A 17,969-nucleotide genomic window follows, 5' to 3' on the forward strand; every position below is an offset into this window, starting at 1 on the left:
ATGTGCCTTCCCCATGGGCCTTTACAGGAAGAGCAGGGAGGGAATCGGGACTGGTCCCCCTGCCCCTCCTCCCCCAGGGTCATCCCCAGCACACACACTCCTCTCCTAATGCTCCATACACCCCCGGCTCTCTGCTGCTCCTTCCCTGCCCTGGCTCGCTGTATAACAGGTTCGCTCATGCATCAGCTTCCTCGAGGAGAAGCATTGGCTGCACAGGGAGGGCAAGGCCCCTAGCCGCACCTCCGACCTCAGAAGAGCAACCCATGGCAGGTGTGGTCACAGACACCTGCATACTGAAGGTGGCAGCATAGATATACGAGGTCAGGATTCCAAAATGGCTTTCGGGAGGTGGCCAGGAAAGGCCATTTATAGACAGAAGGGCCAATCCAAGCCCATAAAGTCCACGCAGTTCAGTCTGATGAGGAAGAGCAAAGCCGGGAGGGCCTTTAGCCCCATCTGGTGCCACCGCCATCATTTAACAGCTGGGAACACAGAGGCCGAGCAGCGGCTCAGCCAGCGGCTCCCCAGGGTGTTGGAAGCTAAACCCCCGTGATCCTGGCTTACAAATTCCACGAGTGGCTTGGGCAATGCTTTTGACCATCAGCTCTCAGGCACCCCCGTCTGCTGTAGACCTTGTACCAGAACAAGCATTAGGGCAGAATGAGATAAGTATGAACAGATGAGAAGCAAATGAACGCATAAGCCTTCATGAAAAATACTTCCGTTTTTTCTTCCTAAACTGAAATGCAATCTCGTTTATCAAGGAACGGACATAAGAAAGTTCACTTAAGCCCTGTGCAGCATTCCATTTCGAGACTTTGAAACGCTTGACTAGAATCTGCTTCCCTTTCAACAGGAAACAGAATTGGGAGTTGGCAAAAATGAATCCTTCACCGAATCCCCAAATTGACTTCCGACTTCCACCTGCACCTGACATGCGAGGCAAAAACATTTATTCACCTTTGTGTTGTACAAGTTTAAGAACCACATAATCAGGACTGACTTCAAGTAACAATAATTTGAGAGAGTCCCTTTTACAAAAATGGTTCAACTATTTGACAATTTATACAATAAATGAAAAAAACTGACACTAGAACAGGCCAGTGCAGCCAACACGATACAATGTGTCACCAACTGCAGCCAAAAGACGGTGCGTGTCCTCCACCACCTTCCACCAAACATCCTGGCTGGGTTGTTGTTTTTTTTCAGGGGTGCGGGGAGAAGAAGGCAGAGGAAAACAAAGGCAGGTCGATTCCAACTAGCCCTATGAAGTCTATTATGTTATACTCTCAATCTAAAATTATGATGATGTGTTAATATCACTCACGTGACTCGCGTTTTTGCCTGAAGGTCAGGGGGAAACGATCAGATTGAGAGTAATTCTGGAACACTGACTGCTTTGACCGAACCACACTAAGTGGGCAATTATTTCAAGCTATGAACCACAGGTATAAAAGGACATACACAGTGTAAAAAAAAATTCCAATTTAAAAAACATGCAGTGAATAGAAAATGGCTTAGGTCAACAGTACCTACTTACAAATTCAACCAAACCAAAACACATCCTCAACCTCTCTGGGCGCCTGCTTCAGTCCTGGGCGTGCCACTTAATTGCACCAAGATCCTCAGGGGGGCATTTTGTGCAAGGATGGGGGGAAAATCAATTTACGAGATCACCTCAGATCCATGATAAGGATCTAAGGACCTTCTGTAAGAGCTTGAGGTTGGGGAAAGAAGCGATTTGAGGACTAAGAGGCTGCCGCCCCTCGCACGGCCCCAGGTGGCCGGCGGGCAGCCTGCGCCACACTTCAAGCTCGAATGACTGAAGTCAGGAGCTCTTTTCCCTCAGTCTCGTCCCAGGACCCTCGACCTAACCCTAACCCGTCTTCTCTGTGGCCCCAGCTGGCTAATACCTAGGTGTGTACAGGACTGACTCTGAAGTTGATCAAAGAGCCCATCGATTCATTCTAGAAAATAAAGAACAGAAACAACATGCTTGTTCTGCACAGGATGGACAAACTTCGGTCGCCCAGGGAAAATTCCAGACTGGCTCCCATCAGCGCTCAATAGAAGGCTTTGCATTTGGGCTAGAAACCAAATCAGGTGAAATCAGGCCTTTATTTCAAACAGTACAAACTCTGTTTATTTGTGTGTAAAGTGCCAGTTTTATATACAAATCAGTAAGTAAACTTTAATAACTGCTTTGAAGCACCAAGGCTGAAGCCTCCCGAGGACCTCGGAGTAACTGACCCATCCTGTGGGGTCAGACTCACTCCAGGACCCCGAACTTTGAGCCCTGACTGCCACCAGGAGCCACGGTGAACTCACGGATGGCGGCCTGCCTGCAAACACCGAACATGGCCAAAGTCTTTCCTACCAATCCGAGTAGCTTCTGTCTAAGCTGCTTTCTAGGTGAGACAACTAGCGTCACTAATCAACAGGCTTGCCTATGAGGTAGCTACACAGTTTTAACAACACTATCAATGAACATTATGGATAATTCATGGTGTAGCTTCAAGTGGCTGTTTTTTTTTTTTTTTTTTTTATGAGAAGGGGGGGAATCAGCAAAATAAGAGCACATCTTCGTTCACTTAGAAGTCAGCATCCAAGGTAAAAGAATTCTCTGTCGGACTGGACATCACTCCCATCCTCTGATACTCGCCTACTCTCTTCTCAAAGAAGTTAGTCTTCCCTTCCAGTGAAATATTCTCCATAAAGTCAAATGGATTTTCTACTCTGAAAACCTGAAAAGGTTCACAGCAGAATTTAAATACGGAACTCCCACTTCAGAAGAACCAGAAGGCTACAAACAATACTGTACCTTGCCAAAACCCAGCTCCAGCATAAGCCGGTCTGCCACGAACTCGATGTACTGCTTCATCAACGCGCAATTCATCCCAATGAGCTTCACAGGCAGCGCCTCCGTGAGGAACTCCTAGGGACGGAAACAGAGCTCCTCAATGAAACAGAAGCATCAAGGCACCTTCTCGCCGGGACGAGAGACCCTGATGTGTCACCCACCTGCTCTATCCGAACGGCATTGATGATTATTTCCCTCACTCTCTGCTCGGAAGGTTTATGGACCAGGTGTTTGAACATCAGGCAGGCAAAGTCACAGTGTAAACCCTAGAAGAAAAGGTTTAAGATCACTGTTTAAACCAGACTTCTATCATTAACGTCAAACAGAAACTGGCTTTCCCCTTTTCTGCATTCTCCTCCTGTATCTTGTGTGGCCGCGCTAGCTGTATGTGCTTCGGCTGTCAAAGGGAAGAGGACTTCAAATACCATCCATGCTGCGAAGGTCATGGCCGGTTCAGCTGCACGCAAGGCCCTCAACACTGCTCCCCAGGGAATAACAGCAGGCCAGGTCCAGTCCCCACTGCCCGGAATAGGAGCAAAGGCTGGGGTGGGACTTCTGCTCAAAGCATTCTTCCTACATCTGTGAGCGCCCATTCTGCCACCGTGCCCGGCAAGAAAAGCAAAACTCAGTGACCGAGGCCGGCTGGTTATGAGATTTACAGCCTAAAGCTTAGGAAATCAGTACTGTGATTTCCAGTGAATGCTGTCTTCCTGAGTCTTAGTGCCAAGTAACCCTGATCTGCCTCCACTGGAGGGATGCGCTTCTTAAAAAGAAAGACCAACTCATTTGCCCATGAGACTCCAAGTATGACAGGCTTCATGGCCCTGGCCTGCCTTGCCGACTGGAATTAAATCAGAACATCTGCACATCTTCACCTTCCCCTCCCATTTAATCCAAGCGCACTCGAGGACATACACTGGACCGGAATGGATTCTTACTCCATTGGGACGCTTATCAACCAACTTACAAGGACAGCAGTGTCATACAGAACACGGGGCAAAAGAATAAAACGCCCCATCACCCAGGGCGCAGCAGAGGCAGAAAGGCACTGCCAACACGAGTACTCTCAGCGAATTAAAGTCTTTTGTTTTCTGCCAAGTACGGATACGGCTGAACTCACATGGTAAGTGTGGATACCGGGCAAACTTTTTTTTTTTTTTAAGATTTTATTTATTTATTTGACAGAGAGAGATTACAAGTAGGCAGAGAGGCAGGTAGAGAGAGAAGGAGGAGGAAGCAGGCTCCCCGCTGAGCAGAAAGCCCGATGCGGGACTCGATCCCAGGACCCTGAGATCATGACCTGAGCCGAAGGCAGCGGCCTAACCCACTGAGCCACCCAGGCGTACCGGGCAAACTTTTATCTTGAGTTCCTGGCAGTGAGCCCAAGAGTTGTGCATGTTAACCTATAATGTGAACGAGACTCACCTCATCTCTGCTGATAAGTTCATTGGAAAACGTGAGGCCAGGCATCAGGCCGCGTTTCTTGAGCCAGAATATCGATGCAAAAGAACCAGAAAAGAAGATTCCTTCCACGGCAGCGAAGGCCACAACCCGTTCTCCTGCGAAGAGTTAATACCGACATAGTCCCACTGAGCTAAGAAGCAGGTGCACAGGAGGGGCCCACAGACTAGGGACATCACTCAGAAGCCGAAGCTCAGACAGACGTGGGGCCAGAGGTATCCTTACCATAGGTGGCCTCTTTGTCCCCAATCCAACGCAAGGCCCAATCTGCCTTCTTCTTTACACAAGGCATTGTCTCGATGGCATTGAAGAGAAATTCCCTAGTAGACAGGGCATCAGCAATTACAGCAAAGACCGCCTATCACAAATGTCCACCAGAGAACAACACTGGGGCCAAGGCCAAATCGAGACTCAAAGCTAAAATGTTTTCTCATTACTGTTTTTGTTTTTCCCCCAGTGTTCTTTCTAAAATCTCAACATTCATTCATTCATTCTGAAGTTCACAGGGAGCCCCAATATCTACTAACATGAAAAGTCTTAGTCCATTACACCAAGAGCATTTATCAGCTTAATTATATCAAGGTCACGACATTATATGAGGTCATGGTAAAGTTCACAGGTCCTATCTTTAAACCTGAGAAGCTATAAAACCTTAACTGCTAAGACTACTTAAGCTATACTGACCATTATCTTCCTAAAGAGCACTTTCCTTGCCAGTCCATATTATCAGGCCACGTATATAGGCCCCAAATGCCATATGTATGTAATAAAATAATTAAAGCCAATAAACTGGATAACCTGAGCTTACTTCCTACTATAATTCTATACTACACTGATGGTCCCAGATCAGGAAAGCAAATCAACCGGCCCCCCGCTTACCTGGGTCTTCCTTATTGCCCTCTTCTGCCTCCAACGCATTCCCAGTCTACAGATTCCCCAGCCTGTTCCTTATGAGATGACCTTGTTCTCTGAAGCCAAGGTCATCGGACCAAAGGGCTCCCCTCATTGTCTTCCCATGTCAACATCCTGAAACAGGGTCTGCCCCTCCCTAGCTTTTGAAGCTTAACCACCACACCTTCCTGATCCTGCCCCTTCTGGTTATTTATCCAAGTCATGCCTATCCTTATCTTTCCTTATTTCTGCCTACAAATGTCTTCCAATCTTCCTACCCCTCCCAAGTCTCCCCAGTCCTGCCAGCCCTTCCAAGCCACCACTCATTTTCCCTCTTCACATTCTTCCTGGTAACCCACAGGAGGCCTACCTTCCAGGCCTACCACTTCTGTTCCATCAAAGACGCATCCCGAAGCTGACCTCAGTACCTAGACCACTCAGCCAGCCATGTCTAACGTTCTCCTCCTCTCTAATCTTGAACCTGTAAAATGATCCCATGATGCAAACCATCTCTTCACACAGTCCTGTGCCTAAATTCACCGATCTAACAGCAAACTGCTGTCCCCACTTTATTATGGGATTCCTCTACTTATACCTCTAGATCTGATTTTCTGTACTGTATTACGAGCTCTTCAAGAGGGTAGTAATGTTCTAGTCAGGTGCACCCTCCAGTCCCCTCCACTTTGCCCCAGCTTCCCACTGTACATTAACAGACTGGCCACACAAGTAGAAATGGCCAGACCTAAGATTTAGTTCATTGTACACAGCCTCTTTGGATGTGTTTTGCTTTGTTTTCAAAGAAAGAGAATGATTAACAGTACACTTCCACTTCTAAAAATGGAATAGCCTCAGAACTTTGTTTTTAAGTGACTGGCTAATAAAATTGAGTGTAGGCCTCATCCTCAGACAGAACCACGGGCAGTAGAAACTGCTTTGTGGGGGCACCTGGGTGGCGCAGTGGGTTAAAGCCTCTGCCTTCGGCTCAAGTCATGGTCCCAGGGTCCTGGGATTGAGCCCTGCATCAGGCTCCCTGCTCAAGGGGGAGCCTGCTTCTCCCTCTCTCTCTGCCTGCCTCTCTGCCTACTTGTGATCTCTCTCTCTCTGTCAAATAAATAAATAAAATCTTAAAAAAAAAAGGAAAGAAACTGCTTTGTCTGCTTAGTCACTTAAGAGTCATTTTTCTACCCCCACGTGAACTGGAAACTTGAAACAATGTGTAACAATTAGTGAGTCTCAAACATGTTGGCAGACCAACAGGCAAGCCAAATACTCACCTTTCTTTGGAATCTTTAATGTAAGTGTCAATGAGGAGACTGTACATCTCTGAATGGATGTTTTCCATGGCAATTTGGAAGCCATAGAAACAGCGGGCTTCTGTGATCTGAACTTCTTGGCTAAAGCGCTCCACCTAGTGGTGAAACACATCACAGTTCAGCGTGAGGAGCAACCCTTCAGGCAGGGGATCCTGGATACCATCACACTCCCTTCGTACCATTATAGGATTTGTCTCTATTTTTAGAAACTATACGTCTTCCTTATTCCGTGGTAAAGCTGAGCATGTTATGCCATATATGCTCCATTTACAGCTCAAGAGACAGGGAGAGTCTGTTTTATAGGGATTCTGCAAACACTCATCAGTTCCTTTTTTCCTAATTCACGGCACCAAGGACCCACTCACAAGAGGATACATATGGAATCAGATGATTAAAACAGCAAAACCACAAAAAGAAAAGCAATGTCATAGCCACAAAGAGAGTAAACCCATTACTAGCACTTAACTTGTCTTTGAGCCTCTCGAGAGAGCCAGTGGGGGGGAGGGGGAATTAACCATAAGGAAAAAACAATTGCCAAGGATATTATAAAGCACGAAACGCCATATAACAGAACTACTAGCTTACAACTATGGGACTTAACAGATGAGGCAAGAGAATTCATTTTCGCTTTAATCTTGAAGTGAATGAAAGCAGATTTTTGGGAAACTCACCAAGTTTTCATTGACTATGCCATCACTGGCGGCAAAGAAAGCCAGAACATGGGATATAAAGTATCTCTCCTCAGGCTTCAGGGAGTCCCAGTGCTGAATGTCCTTGGAGAGATCCACCTGAAGTTTAGAAGTTCACAAGGGACGTTAAGCATGTGGGGCCTCGCACATATATCTAATTCATGGCTTAAAAGAACATCCCTCCCATGCATAGCTCCCCTGGCCAGTTATAACAGCTCGCATCCTGCATCCCGCATTCTCCGTGGGGGCAACCATCCCCCAGGGGAACAAGGACATTTCAAACAAATTACAACCCGCACTGCAAGGGGCTTCCTCCAGAGTTGGGGGCAATGCTTCAACTTCCTAAGTCTCAGGCTCCTGACTCTGATTACCTCTTCGGCGGTCCAAAAGGAAGCCTCAGCTTTCTTATACATCTGCCAAATATCATGGTACTCAATAGGGAAGATGACAAAGCGACGAGGGTTTTCTCGCAGTAGTGGCTCGTCCTCCACGTTGGGGCCAAGTACCTTAGTTTTCTGCTGGGCGAGAAAGTAATGAAAATGCTAATTATAGGGCGCACCACATGAGATTGCCATTTTTTCGGGCCCAGTGCGTCCAATCACCGGCAATTCCAGGTGGTTCGGTGTGTGAGCGTGAGCTGTCACACACGCATCCTACTCAGAACAGAAGCGGGACGTAACAGAGGAACAGGAGTAGATCTGCGGAAGTGCAAAGGACTCAGAGGGAATGCCTTGGCGGGAAAGAAGCGCGGGCCCGGGGAGTGGCTAGGGTTTGAAACCCTAGAGGAGACAATGAGGCTTTGGCGCCAAGAGGCGGCTGGCGCACTCCGCCCGCTGCGCCCCGCCCCCGCAGGCCGCCCGGGCCACTCACCGGCTCGGCGGGTTCCTGGAAGATCCTCCTGGCGGTCTTGCTGGCCAGCACGCGGGTCCCGCTGAGACTCGGGGGCTGCGGGGAGACGCGCGGTGAGGCGCAGGCCCCCGACCCCACAGGCCCCCCGCCGCCCCGGCCCGGCCCGCGCGCGCGCTCACCGTGTTCTCCTTGTCCGCCAGGCTGAGCCCCTTGAGGGGCGAGAGCTGGAGCTGCTGCTGCTGCTGGGGGTCCACGATGGTGGCGAGCGGGACGCGGACGGAGAGCATGGCGGCGGCGAGGCGGGACGGCAGGTGAGGCGGCGCGCGGGTCCTGGGAACCCCCGCGCCGCCCGGCTGCCTTTAAAAGCCCACCGCGGAGGGGGCGCGCGCGGTGGGCGTGGCCAGACGCCGCCTTCCCATTGGACGCTCCGGCCGGACGTGCGTGATTCGAGAGGCGCGCGGGAGCGCCGACCGCCCGCCGCCCGGGACCCCCCGGGACCCCTCTCTGGGCCAGCTAACCCCGCCAGGGGCGCCACCGCCCCGGCCACCGCGGGCCGCCCCCCGCCCCGGCAAGGGCTGCACCCCCCAGAGTGACTCGGGGGCCGCGGCGCGCGCGGGACTCGCTTCTCCGGGAACTGCCGGGGATTGAATGCAGCAACGCGATTGGAGGCCGCCCGGGAGCGGGAGAGGATTCCCCCACCCCTCAACCGTTGTCGCGGGTCGGGGCAAGTGGTTTTGCAAATGAGGTTGGTGCCAGTGCCTGGGAACGCCCCAGGCTGCGAGAGAAGCGCGGGTTTGCGACCGTTTAGATACGTGTACCTGGGTCGGGGGTAAGGGGTCCTCGAGTTCCTGCAGATCTGCGGGAGGATCGGTGACAGCCGTCCTGCCCAAAGGTTAGGGCCGCTGGCTGCCGAGTCCCGCAGTGCAGTGGCTGTATCACTTGGACATGTCACCTGGCTAAAAGATTCAGTGCCCTCCTTGGTAAAATGGGACTTGTCGCCGGACTAACCTATGCCACGATTAATAAAATAGCGATGCGATAGAGCTGAGTTAAGTAAATGCCAGAGAGGGCTTTTGGTGCAGTTTCCCACTGAACTTGTGTCTGCTGCCAGGCCACTGTCCCCTATGTCAGCATTTTTTAAAATTAGAAACGGAGCAAAAAAGCCCTGAGAAAGACTAAAGAGCTGGGCATCCATTTACTGCTTATTGGGCATCAAGGAGCCTGAAGAGGAGATAGAAAACCTGCACTGTCATGAGGGAGACATGACCTTAATAGCAGTTTTCATTTTACTTTGGTTTTTCAGATTTGCCACAGACATTTGCCCTGCAAGTGGCAAAATGCCAGGAATGAAGAATAAGAAGTGTTAGGATCCGAAAAATACATGATTCACTTGGGAAAGTTCCAACATCTGCAAATACTCTTAGGGCGGCCGCTAAAAGAAACACTGGACTTTTTACAGTTTTCTCTAGATATAATAAAGATGTCAGAGATAGGGACTATCCCCTCCTCGGGTCTGTTTCTCCCATGTCTTAGTCTCACATACATACTGTGTTTAATGTATGCTCAAGCCTCAGAGAAAGATTAATGACAATCATTTCTCTTAGACAAAGCAACGACAAAACTTCGGTCTAGCATCCTTAATTTTAAAGCAACTCCCAGGAGTGGTCAATTCCACCTTCCTCCAGCCTCCAGCTCCAGAAAATGGATATTTTTAGTGGTGACTTGATGCCCCATAAAGCCATTATCACCTCTAAGAAAATGGTCAGGGATTCCTTGGTATCCTCTGCTACCCCATTCACGTTCCAGTTTCACATCAGTAACCTTAGTGCTCCTTTCTGTTGCTCCCTCAGGCACCACGTGCTTTTCAGCTCCTGTTAAACTCTGATTGTCCAGGAACCATAAAGGATTACCCCGTGAGCTAGCCAGAATTCGTGACTTTATGTTCAGCTTAACTTTTTCCTACCAAAATAACCCATGTGCCCTGTAGAGAACTTGGAAAGACTGGTAGTGCCACGAGGCAGAAAGAAAGGTCGCCATTCTCCCCTTCACTGCCTCGCAGCTCTGAGTCACTTGGGCATGTCCCGTCCTGCCTCCTACGGGTTTTCACTGCTCTGACTTTACAGGAGGAAGCGGGCGCAGAAAGCTACGTGGCTCTGCGCAAAGATCAAGCCCAGAGACACCGCCCAGCGGGCCTTCTGGCTTGCACAGCCTCCTCTGTTGTCCTTTAGGCTGGAGAAAGAAGGGCGCGCGGTCAGACCAGGCAGCCCAAGCCCGCCGGGGAGGATGCTGCCTCAGCCGCCTGGCGCCGGGTTACCTGCGGTTCTTTCTCGTTTCCCTGCCGCGCCCGTTTTGACATCTGCTCCACGATTGGTCCGCCAGAGAGAGGCTCCGCCCCCGCGACGACCGCGCGGCCACACTTCTTGGGCCTGGAGCTCCCACGCCGCCCACCTGCAAGCCCCGCCCCCGCTTCCAAAGCCCGCGCTCCCGCTGCCCTGCTCCCCGCGGCTGCCCCTGTACCCGTCCCTCGCGGCTGCGCCTGTACCCGTCCCCCGCTGGCAGAGTGAGGTGGCCACGGAGGAGCCGCCTCTCCATCCGCCTCCCAAAGCAGAGAAACCCGCCGAGGAGCGGAACTCGAGGGGCTTTCTCAACGCCACTGCTCACTCGACCAAGTACTCCCCCTAGGGACTGTCTTAACACTAATGACCAATGCCCCACAGCCCCTGGACCCTTGAGCCAGGCGCTTCGGACTTTCAGTCCAGACAACGGCGTTCGGTATTTGCGGCCCTGTTCTTCAGCTGAAGGAAGAAAGGCCAGGGAGGCAAGGAGACTGCCCAAGGTCGCACAGCTTAAACTGTACAGCTGGAAATTTTCAACCCCAACTTTTTTTTTTTAATTTAGTTTCAGAGGTCGAATTTAGTGGTTCATCGCTTGCATATATCACCCAGTGTTCATTCCATCACGTGCCCTCTTTAATGCCCATCCCCCAGTTACCCCATCCCCCAGCCCCCTCCAGCAACCCTCAGTTTGTTTTCTAGAGTTCAGTGTGTCTTATGGTTTGCCTCCCTCTCAATTATCATCTTATTTTCCTTCCCTTCCTTTATGTTCATCTCTTAAGTTCCTCATGTGAATGAAACCATATGGTATCTTTCTCTGACTTGTTTTACTTAGCATAATACCTTCCCGTTCCATCCACATTGTTGCAGATGGCAAGTTTCCTCCTTCTGATGGCTGAGTAATATTCCTTAGTAGGTATCCACCACATCGTTTTTTTTTTTTTTGTATTACAATTTTTATTTACTCATTTGCAAGACAGATCACAAGCAGGCAGAGGGTGAGAGGAAAAGGGAGAACAGACTCCCTGCTGAGCAGGGTGCCTGACCTGGGGCTCAATCCCAGGACCCCAGGATCATGACCTGAGCCAAAGGCAGGCACTTAACAGACTGAGCCATCCAGGCACCGCTACCACATCTTCTTTATCCATCCATCTGTCAATGGACGTCTGGGCTCTTTCCATATTTTGGCTATAGTGGATACTACTGCTATGAATAATGGGCTTGTGGCTGTACCAGTTTGCATTCCCACCAGCAGTGTAAGAGGGTTCCCCTTTCTCTACATCCTCACCAGCACTGATTGTTTCCTGACTCGTTAATTTTAGCCATTCTCTCCCCTAGCTTTTTATTAAGAATATTTTAATAGGCACAACAATGGAAAGAATTCTCCAGTGTTCATCTACCACCTCAGATTCAATGGTTGTTTCTGTTTTGCCGTATTTGTTTTCTGCCCTTCGATGGGTGTGTGAGGCTTTTGTTTTTTCTGGATCATTTGAAAGCAGTGGCAGATGCTATGGGCCTTCACACCCAGATTTTTCAGTTATTCAGTTATTCAGTTATATTTCAGGTCACTACTGAAACTAAGGACATTCTCTAACAACTGCCGTGGCATAATCACACCTAGGAAAACTAATATTAATTCCCTAATATTACCTAATATCTAGCCCATAATCAAGTTTTCCCAGCTATTTCAAATATGTCTTTTAAGTTTGTCCATTTAAAGGGCGCACACTACAGTTGGCTATTGTGTCTTTTTATTCTCTTTTGTTTGGAACAATTCTTCTATTCCCCCCCCACAGGGTTGACTTTTTGAAGTTCAGGTCAGTTTTTTTTTGCAGAATCCCATATTCTACACTGGCCTCAGTGTGTCTTCATAGCGTCATTTAACTTGTTTTGCTAACCCCTGTATTTACTGCAAAATGGGAGTTTGATCTAAAGCTTTACTAGATTTAGCTTTTTTTTTTTTTTTTTTTGTATTGTGGTAAAATATACAGAAGCCAAGATTTACCACTTGAGCCATTTTTCAAGGTGCAAACCAGTGCCATTTAGTACCCTACCCCGTTCTGCCACCATCAGTCACCACCATCCATCTCCAGAACTTCCTCATCCCAAACTGAAACTCTGTTCCCATTAAATACCAGCTCCCCCCACCCCCTCCTGTCAACCTCTCATAACCACCATCTTTAGTGGTTTGTCTTTACGAACTTGACTAAGCACCCCAGGTAAGTGGAATCGTACAATATCTGTCCCCTCTTGACTGGCTTATTTCACTTAGCCCAACATCTTCAAGGCTCCTCTATGTTGTGGCACGTGTCAGGATTTCACTCATTTTTAAGGCTGAATAATATTCCGTCCTATAGATGTGCCAGATTCTGTGCACGAGATTTCCTTTCTACAACCCACCTGCCCCTTCTTCCGTGGATGTGTTCTCTTGTTTCCCAACTGCTAGGCAGCAAGGTCAGCCCTTCTCAAAACTGTGCATCCCTCCCCGTGTGGCTCCAGAGCTTTCCCTTCCTCCCTCTGAACTTGACATTCCCCTTTCACATATTCGGGGTGCTCAGAACCCTCTGTTGGGGAAAATGCATCTGAGGGAAGCCAGAAAACTGAATATTCCATCCCTATGGAACTTTTAGACTGGGGCAGTGAGCTGATGGTGGGCTTGGATCAGCCTTTTTCTGCCCTCCGGTCCTCTGCCAACCACAGAAAACCTGACCCAGGACCTCCTCTTCCGTGGGTCTCTTGTGAAAATGCCCCCCCCCCAGCCTACCCCAGGGCCCTATCTTCCCCTCCCTCTTTGGGGCCTGACTACCGGGGCCTTCCCCAGCTGTCCTCAAGTCCTTCCTCTGACCATTCTGCTTCCAGGCCAAGTCCCAACCCTGAAGGCAGCATTTCTGCTCTGTCCAGGCTCGCTCTGAAAGAGGAATTTTCAAGGGTTGACTTCAAAGCAAAAAGAAAGAAAACTAAACATGAAAGGGCACAATTGTGAAGGCCCAGGATAAGTTTATTTCCTCATGACTAAGCTCAGCTTTCTGTTGACTTATTACTGGTCATTTCTTCTTCTTTTTTTTTTTTTTTTAATATTTTATTTATTTCTTTGACAGAGATCACAAGTAGGCAGAGAGGCAGGCAGAGAGGGGAGGAAGCAGGCTCTGCGCTGGTCAGAGAGCCCGACGAAGGGCTCCATCCCAGGACCCCGAGACCATGACCGGAGCCGAAGGCAGAGGCTTAACTCACTGAGACACCCAGGCGCCCCTGGACATTTCTTCTTAATAGCCTCCTTCTCTGGATAAGGGGCCACAATATTGACTTCTTTCTAAGTATAGTGATGCGGGTGCATACGTCTCGGGGGAAGGGGACAGCGGCTGTGACTGGTGTTCTGAACAGGCCAACTGAGAGCCACCTATGCAAGTGGGAGCCAATCCTGCTTCTCATAGGAGGGTGGGCTGGGAGGGGAGGGAGGGGCCAAGTCATCAAGAAGAATCCTGGCAGGCCACACGCACAGCTCACGCATCTGAGCTAGATAATAACCTCCTGAAGGGAAGGGCAGAGCCCAGGTTAATCAGTCCTGCGCTGCCCTGATGAGTCACTTGCTGCGTTTAGCGCCTTTAGACTGCGTCAGTGCGGTGGGGAGAAGGGACCAGCCTCGCTTCTTATTTATTAGATGACCTTGGACGAGCCGCGGGATACTTCTGGGCCTGTTGCTTTACTGATAAAACGGACATGATAATTCCTACCACACGGGGTTCTTCTAAGGACTGAGGGAGTAGGGTATTAAACGCTCCTGAAAGGTGCTTTATGGAAGTTCAGTCCCTTCCATTTACTGGCCTTGCCGACCTCTCCCAGCCTCCTGAACTACAAAACCGAAGCTATTCCAGTGTGGTTTTCCCCGGGTCCTACTTCAGTTCACTTCCAGGTCACTGGGTCCTTATTCCGGTTCCTCTGACCCCAGCTCTCTTCCGTTTCCTCCCCCCACCACCACAGTAGTCTTTGGTGCAGGCTGATAAAGCAGAAACGGCGCCTTCCGCTCAAACCAGAGGGCCCGACTGCACCTCTGGCCATCACGAGTTGGAGGCAAGGCTTCCTCCAAGGAGCAGAAGGAGTGACTCACGAGGGAGAGGGCCCAGCCCCGAGTGTCTCCCCTCCCCAAAGCCCCCCATGGCTCCCCGCCTAATTCCTACCCATGGAGCTTTGTGTCCTCTGACAGCCACGTGAGGCTGCTCTGAGGCCTGCCAGGGTTGGTCACATCCACGCTCAAGTGACATCTCCTCCCGAGGCCATCTGCACCCATGTGGGCCTGGTCCAGGCTGGGACCTCGACTGCTTTCTCCATGCCCTGTGCCACAAACGTGGCCCAGAGCTGCCTCGTTATCCTCCCTGGCATCGTGCGGCCCGTTTGGAGAGGCCTCCTAGGCGGTCAGGAAGGGCGTGAGGGTGGGGAGGAAGGAGGCGGCCCCTGGGGAGCAGACACTGGTTGAGTTAGGAGAGTGAGGAAGAGGAGGTGTCGTGGAGGAGCAGTCGTGAGCCTGGACTGAGAGTCCCAGCGGCACCCGGGAGGCAGCTCCCGGGACTCTCACGCATTGGCCTTGACAGCTTGGGTTAAACATGGCCTTGCCCGAGGTTCAAGCACTATCTTGACCCAGAAGACTGCAGAGAGGCTAGAGCAGCTTGGGTCAAAAGCCCAGACTTTCTCTTATTTAGTGAGCCGGAGGATGTTTTTGCAATTCACGTTTTCATTGCTCTAAGGGTACTGGCATTTGCTGAAAAAGTGTCATTTCTTAGATTCGATGTTAGCTCTTTAACATTTGTTTTCGTATTGACAGCTGTGACCAAGAAAAACACAGGCCCCAAATGGAGTCCCTCCTATTAAGATCCCAGGTCAGTCAACCAAGACTTAATACCTAACCCAACTGCAGTTTCAACATTCCCCGCCCCCAGCGCCGGAATGTAACCTTTAACCAGTGCATCTGGAAAACACCAGCCTGCACTAGGAGAGTCACAGATAGAGCCCTTCAGTTCGTTACCCTTAGGAGGAGACCTTTCCTTAAACATCAGATTCTTTGCTAATATATTTTTTTTTGCTGCTGCTTCATTCGTAAATCAATTAATAAAGACAATTAGGGGCACCTGGGCGGTGGAGCCAGTTAAGGCTCTGCCTTTGGCTCTCAGGTCATGATCTCTGAGTCCTGGGATGCAGCAGGGAATCTGTTTTGTCCTCTCCCCCTCCCCTCGCTTGTGCGCACGCTCTTTCTCTCAAATAAATAAATAAAATCTTTAAAAAAAATTTTTTTAATCTGAGTTCATATTTAAAACCCATAAATAATTCCTTATCCAAAAAAAGAAAAAAAAGCCACAACTTGATTTATCTCAAAAGGTTTTAGGATAAAATCTCATAATTTCTTATGAGATTAATTTTTTTTTAGAATTTTAAAAATTTATTTGAACTCCATTGATTAACACATGGTGCATTACAAGTTCCAGAGGTAGAGGTCAGTGCTTCCTCGGTCTCATAGAACACCCGGCGCTCATCACATCACCCCGTTCCCCCATCCCCCCACTCCCCTCCCCTCCCCTCCCCTCCCCTCCAGCAACCCTCAGTTGGTTTCCTATGATTAAGGCTCTCTTCTGTTATGCTTACTTTAAATTCTTAGCCTGTCTTTTCTAATCTCTGGGTTTTAATGGTATTTGGAATCCAGCTGGTTGTTTTTCTTTTGAAGCAGTTTTCTTTGGCCTGGCATCTCCTGCTCGCCTGGGGCAGTGTCAGGTGCTCAGGGAAGGGCCAGCCCCACAGGCCTGAAGAGGGGCGGGGCCACCTACCCTGAGCCAGTACCTTCCACTGCGCCTCCCACAGCGAAGAGGGTGGGGAGTGGAGCCCGAACCTAACATTCCTATTTGGTATCTCCCTCTCTCTGTCCCATTTTCCTCTCTTAAATTTTTGGCCTGTCTCTAAATATCCGTATAATTGCTCCCGTTATAAAAAACGATACATTTTGTATTGTAAGAAAGTCAAGCAGAGGCACCTGCGTGGCTGAGTTGGTTGGGCATCTGACTTCCGCTCAGGTCATGGTCCCAAGGTCCTGGGATCAAGCCCCACATCAGGCACCTTGCTCAGTGGGGAGTTTGCTTCTCCCTCTCCCTCTACCTCTGTGTGCACACACACACTCTCTCTCTCCCCTCTCTCAAATAAATAAATAAAATCTTAAAAATAAAAGTCAAGCAATATAAAAATGTATAAACAAAAGGTAAAGTTTTCCCATAATAGCTAGCCCCGAAGATGGTGTCAGAACTTTCTTTTTATATCCGCACTGTTGTCTGGAATCCTCCCATACGTACGTGCAACTCCCATACGTAAGTGACAACTTTCTCACTTAATATGCCTGCACATGCCTCCACCTTAGCACCTGGGAATGTGGTATTTGGTTAAGGGTACAAGTTCCAGACCCAGGCTGCCTGCGTGTGACTCCGGCTTCCCCACTTGCTAATGAGTGTGTTTCCCCTGATGCAAAATGAGCCTAACAGTACCTAGAACTACTTCCTAGGATTATTGTGAGGGTGAAATGAAACGATACATGTAAAGCATTTAAGAAAGTTCCTGGAACGTCAAAAGCACCAGGTAAATAAATACTCGTGGCCATTATTGTTTTTTTGTCTAACCAATTGCCTGTAAGGAACGTTTCGGTCATCTCCGATTTTTCACTATTAGAAACAATGCTGCACTGTACAGGGTCGTGTTTCCTAGAAGAACTCCTCGGTCAAGTGGTGTAAACATCCAACATTTGGGTCAGTGCCATCAAGCTGCCTGTGAGAAAGTTGGCCAGTTGCACTGACATGAATGAACGGGAGTGTCCCTCGGTCTATATGCTGCCATCAGTCTGTACGGATGGAAACTGATATCTGCTTATTGTCTTCATCTGAACTGATTTAATTATTAGTGAGAATGACTATGGACACATGGATTTTTAAAAATTTCTTTAAAGATTTTATGTATTTGTTGAATGAGAGAGAGTGCGCATGCAAGTGGGGGGAGGGGCAGAGGGAAAGAGGGAATCTGAAGCGGACTCCACGCTTCACGTAGAGCCCGATGTGCGGCCCGATTTCATGACCCCAAGATCATGCATGACCTGAGGCAAAATCAAGAGCCAGTAGCTTAACTGACTGAGCCATCCAGGCACCTTAACACATGGATATTTATCTAATGCCCATTTATATTTCTCCTCTGAATTTCCCGATGTTTGCTGCCTCGTTGATTGGGTTAGTCATCATTTTCTTACAGGAGCTCTATTTGTTTTGGAGGGTACCTCTTTTTCTACTCTATATACAGCAGCTATATTTTCCCAGTTTTTTATGTATCTCTCTTTTAAAATGAGAACTTTTAAATTTTGAAATAATTTAAGACACACAAGAAGTTGCAAAATTAGTACCGAGTTCTGGTGTACCCTTCACCCAGATTCCCTCCATATGTTACGTAACCGTAGTGGATTGTCAAAATCAGGAAATTGTCAATGGTGCAATACCATTGAAACTTATCTGGACTTCACCCATTACTTTCTTCCTTTTTTATTTTTCAAAGATTTTATTTA

General features: G+C 49.0%; 1 protein-coding gene and 1 long non-coding RNA gene across 3 annotated transcripts; one reads left to right on the forward strand and one right to left on the reverse strand.

The window, feature by feature from the left end:
• Nucleotides 1–2,099: 2,099 nt before the first annotated feature.
• RRM2 (ribonucleotide reductase regulatory subunit M2) lies at nt 2,100–8,378 on the reverse strand. 2 transcript variants are annotated; one of them, XM_044262085.1, is made up of 10 exons: nt 8,243–8,378; nt 8,085–8,159; nt 7,586–7,729; nt 7,197–7,313; nt 6,487–6,620; nt 4,547–4,641; nt 4,286–4,419; nt 3,022–3,126; nt 2,822–2,935; nt 2,100–2,744 (listed from the first exon to the last, which is right to left on the reverse strand). In XM_044262085.1, the coding sequence occupies exons 1-10, from the start codon at nt 8,348–8,350 to the stop codon at nt 2,592–2,594; spliced, it is 1,179 nt and encodes a 392-aa protein (XP_044118020.1). In that variant the 5' UTR covers nt 8,351–8,378; the 3' UTR covers nt 2,100–2,591. The 2 variants fall into 2 exon arrangements, with proteins under 2 accessions (XP_044118020.1, XP_044118019.1); XM_044262084.1 differs by having other exon boundaries at nt 7,586–7,732.
• On the forward strand, nt 8,362–9,559 carry LOC122915319. Its single transcript, XR_006386038.1, has 2 exons — nt 8,362–8,808; nt 9,367–9,559. It is a non-coding gene; the product is annotated as an uncharacterized LOC122915319 (long non-coding RNA).
• Nucleotides 9,560–17,969: the final 8,410 nt, after the last annotated feature.

Source organism: Neovison vison, chromosome 8 (assembly GCF_020171115.1).
Source record: "Neovison vison isolate M4711 chromosome 8, ASM_NN_V1, whole genome shotgun sequence".
Classification (NCBI taxonomy): Eukaryota; Metazoa; Chordata; class Mammalia; order Carnivora; family Mustelidae; genus Neogale; species Neogale vison.

Excerpts from the sequence above, each read along its gene's own strand:
- RRM2 (XM_044262084.1), bottom strand. The coding sequence starts at position 8,350 with ATGCTCTCCGTCCGCGTCCCGCTCGCCACCATCGTGGACCCCCAGCAG. Across the intron at positions 8,160-8,242 it reads TGGCGGACAAGGAGAACACG|CCCCCGAGTCTCAGCGGGAC; the intron begins GTGAGCGCGCGC and ends GTCTCCCCGCAG. Across the intron at positions 6,621-7,196 it reads GCATAGTCAATGAAAACTTG|GTGGAGCGCTTTAGCCAAGA; the intron begins GTGAGTTTCCCA and ends TTTCACCACTAG.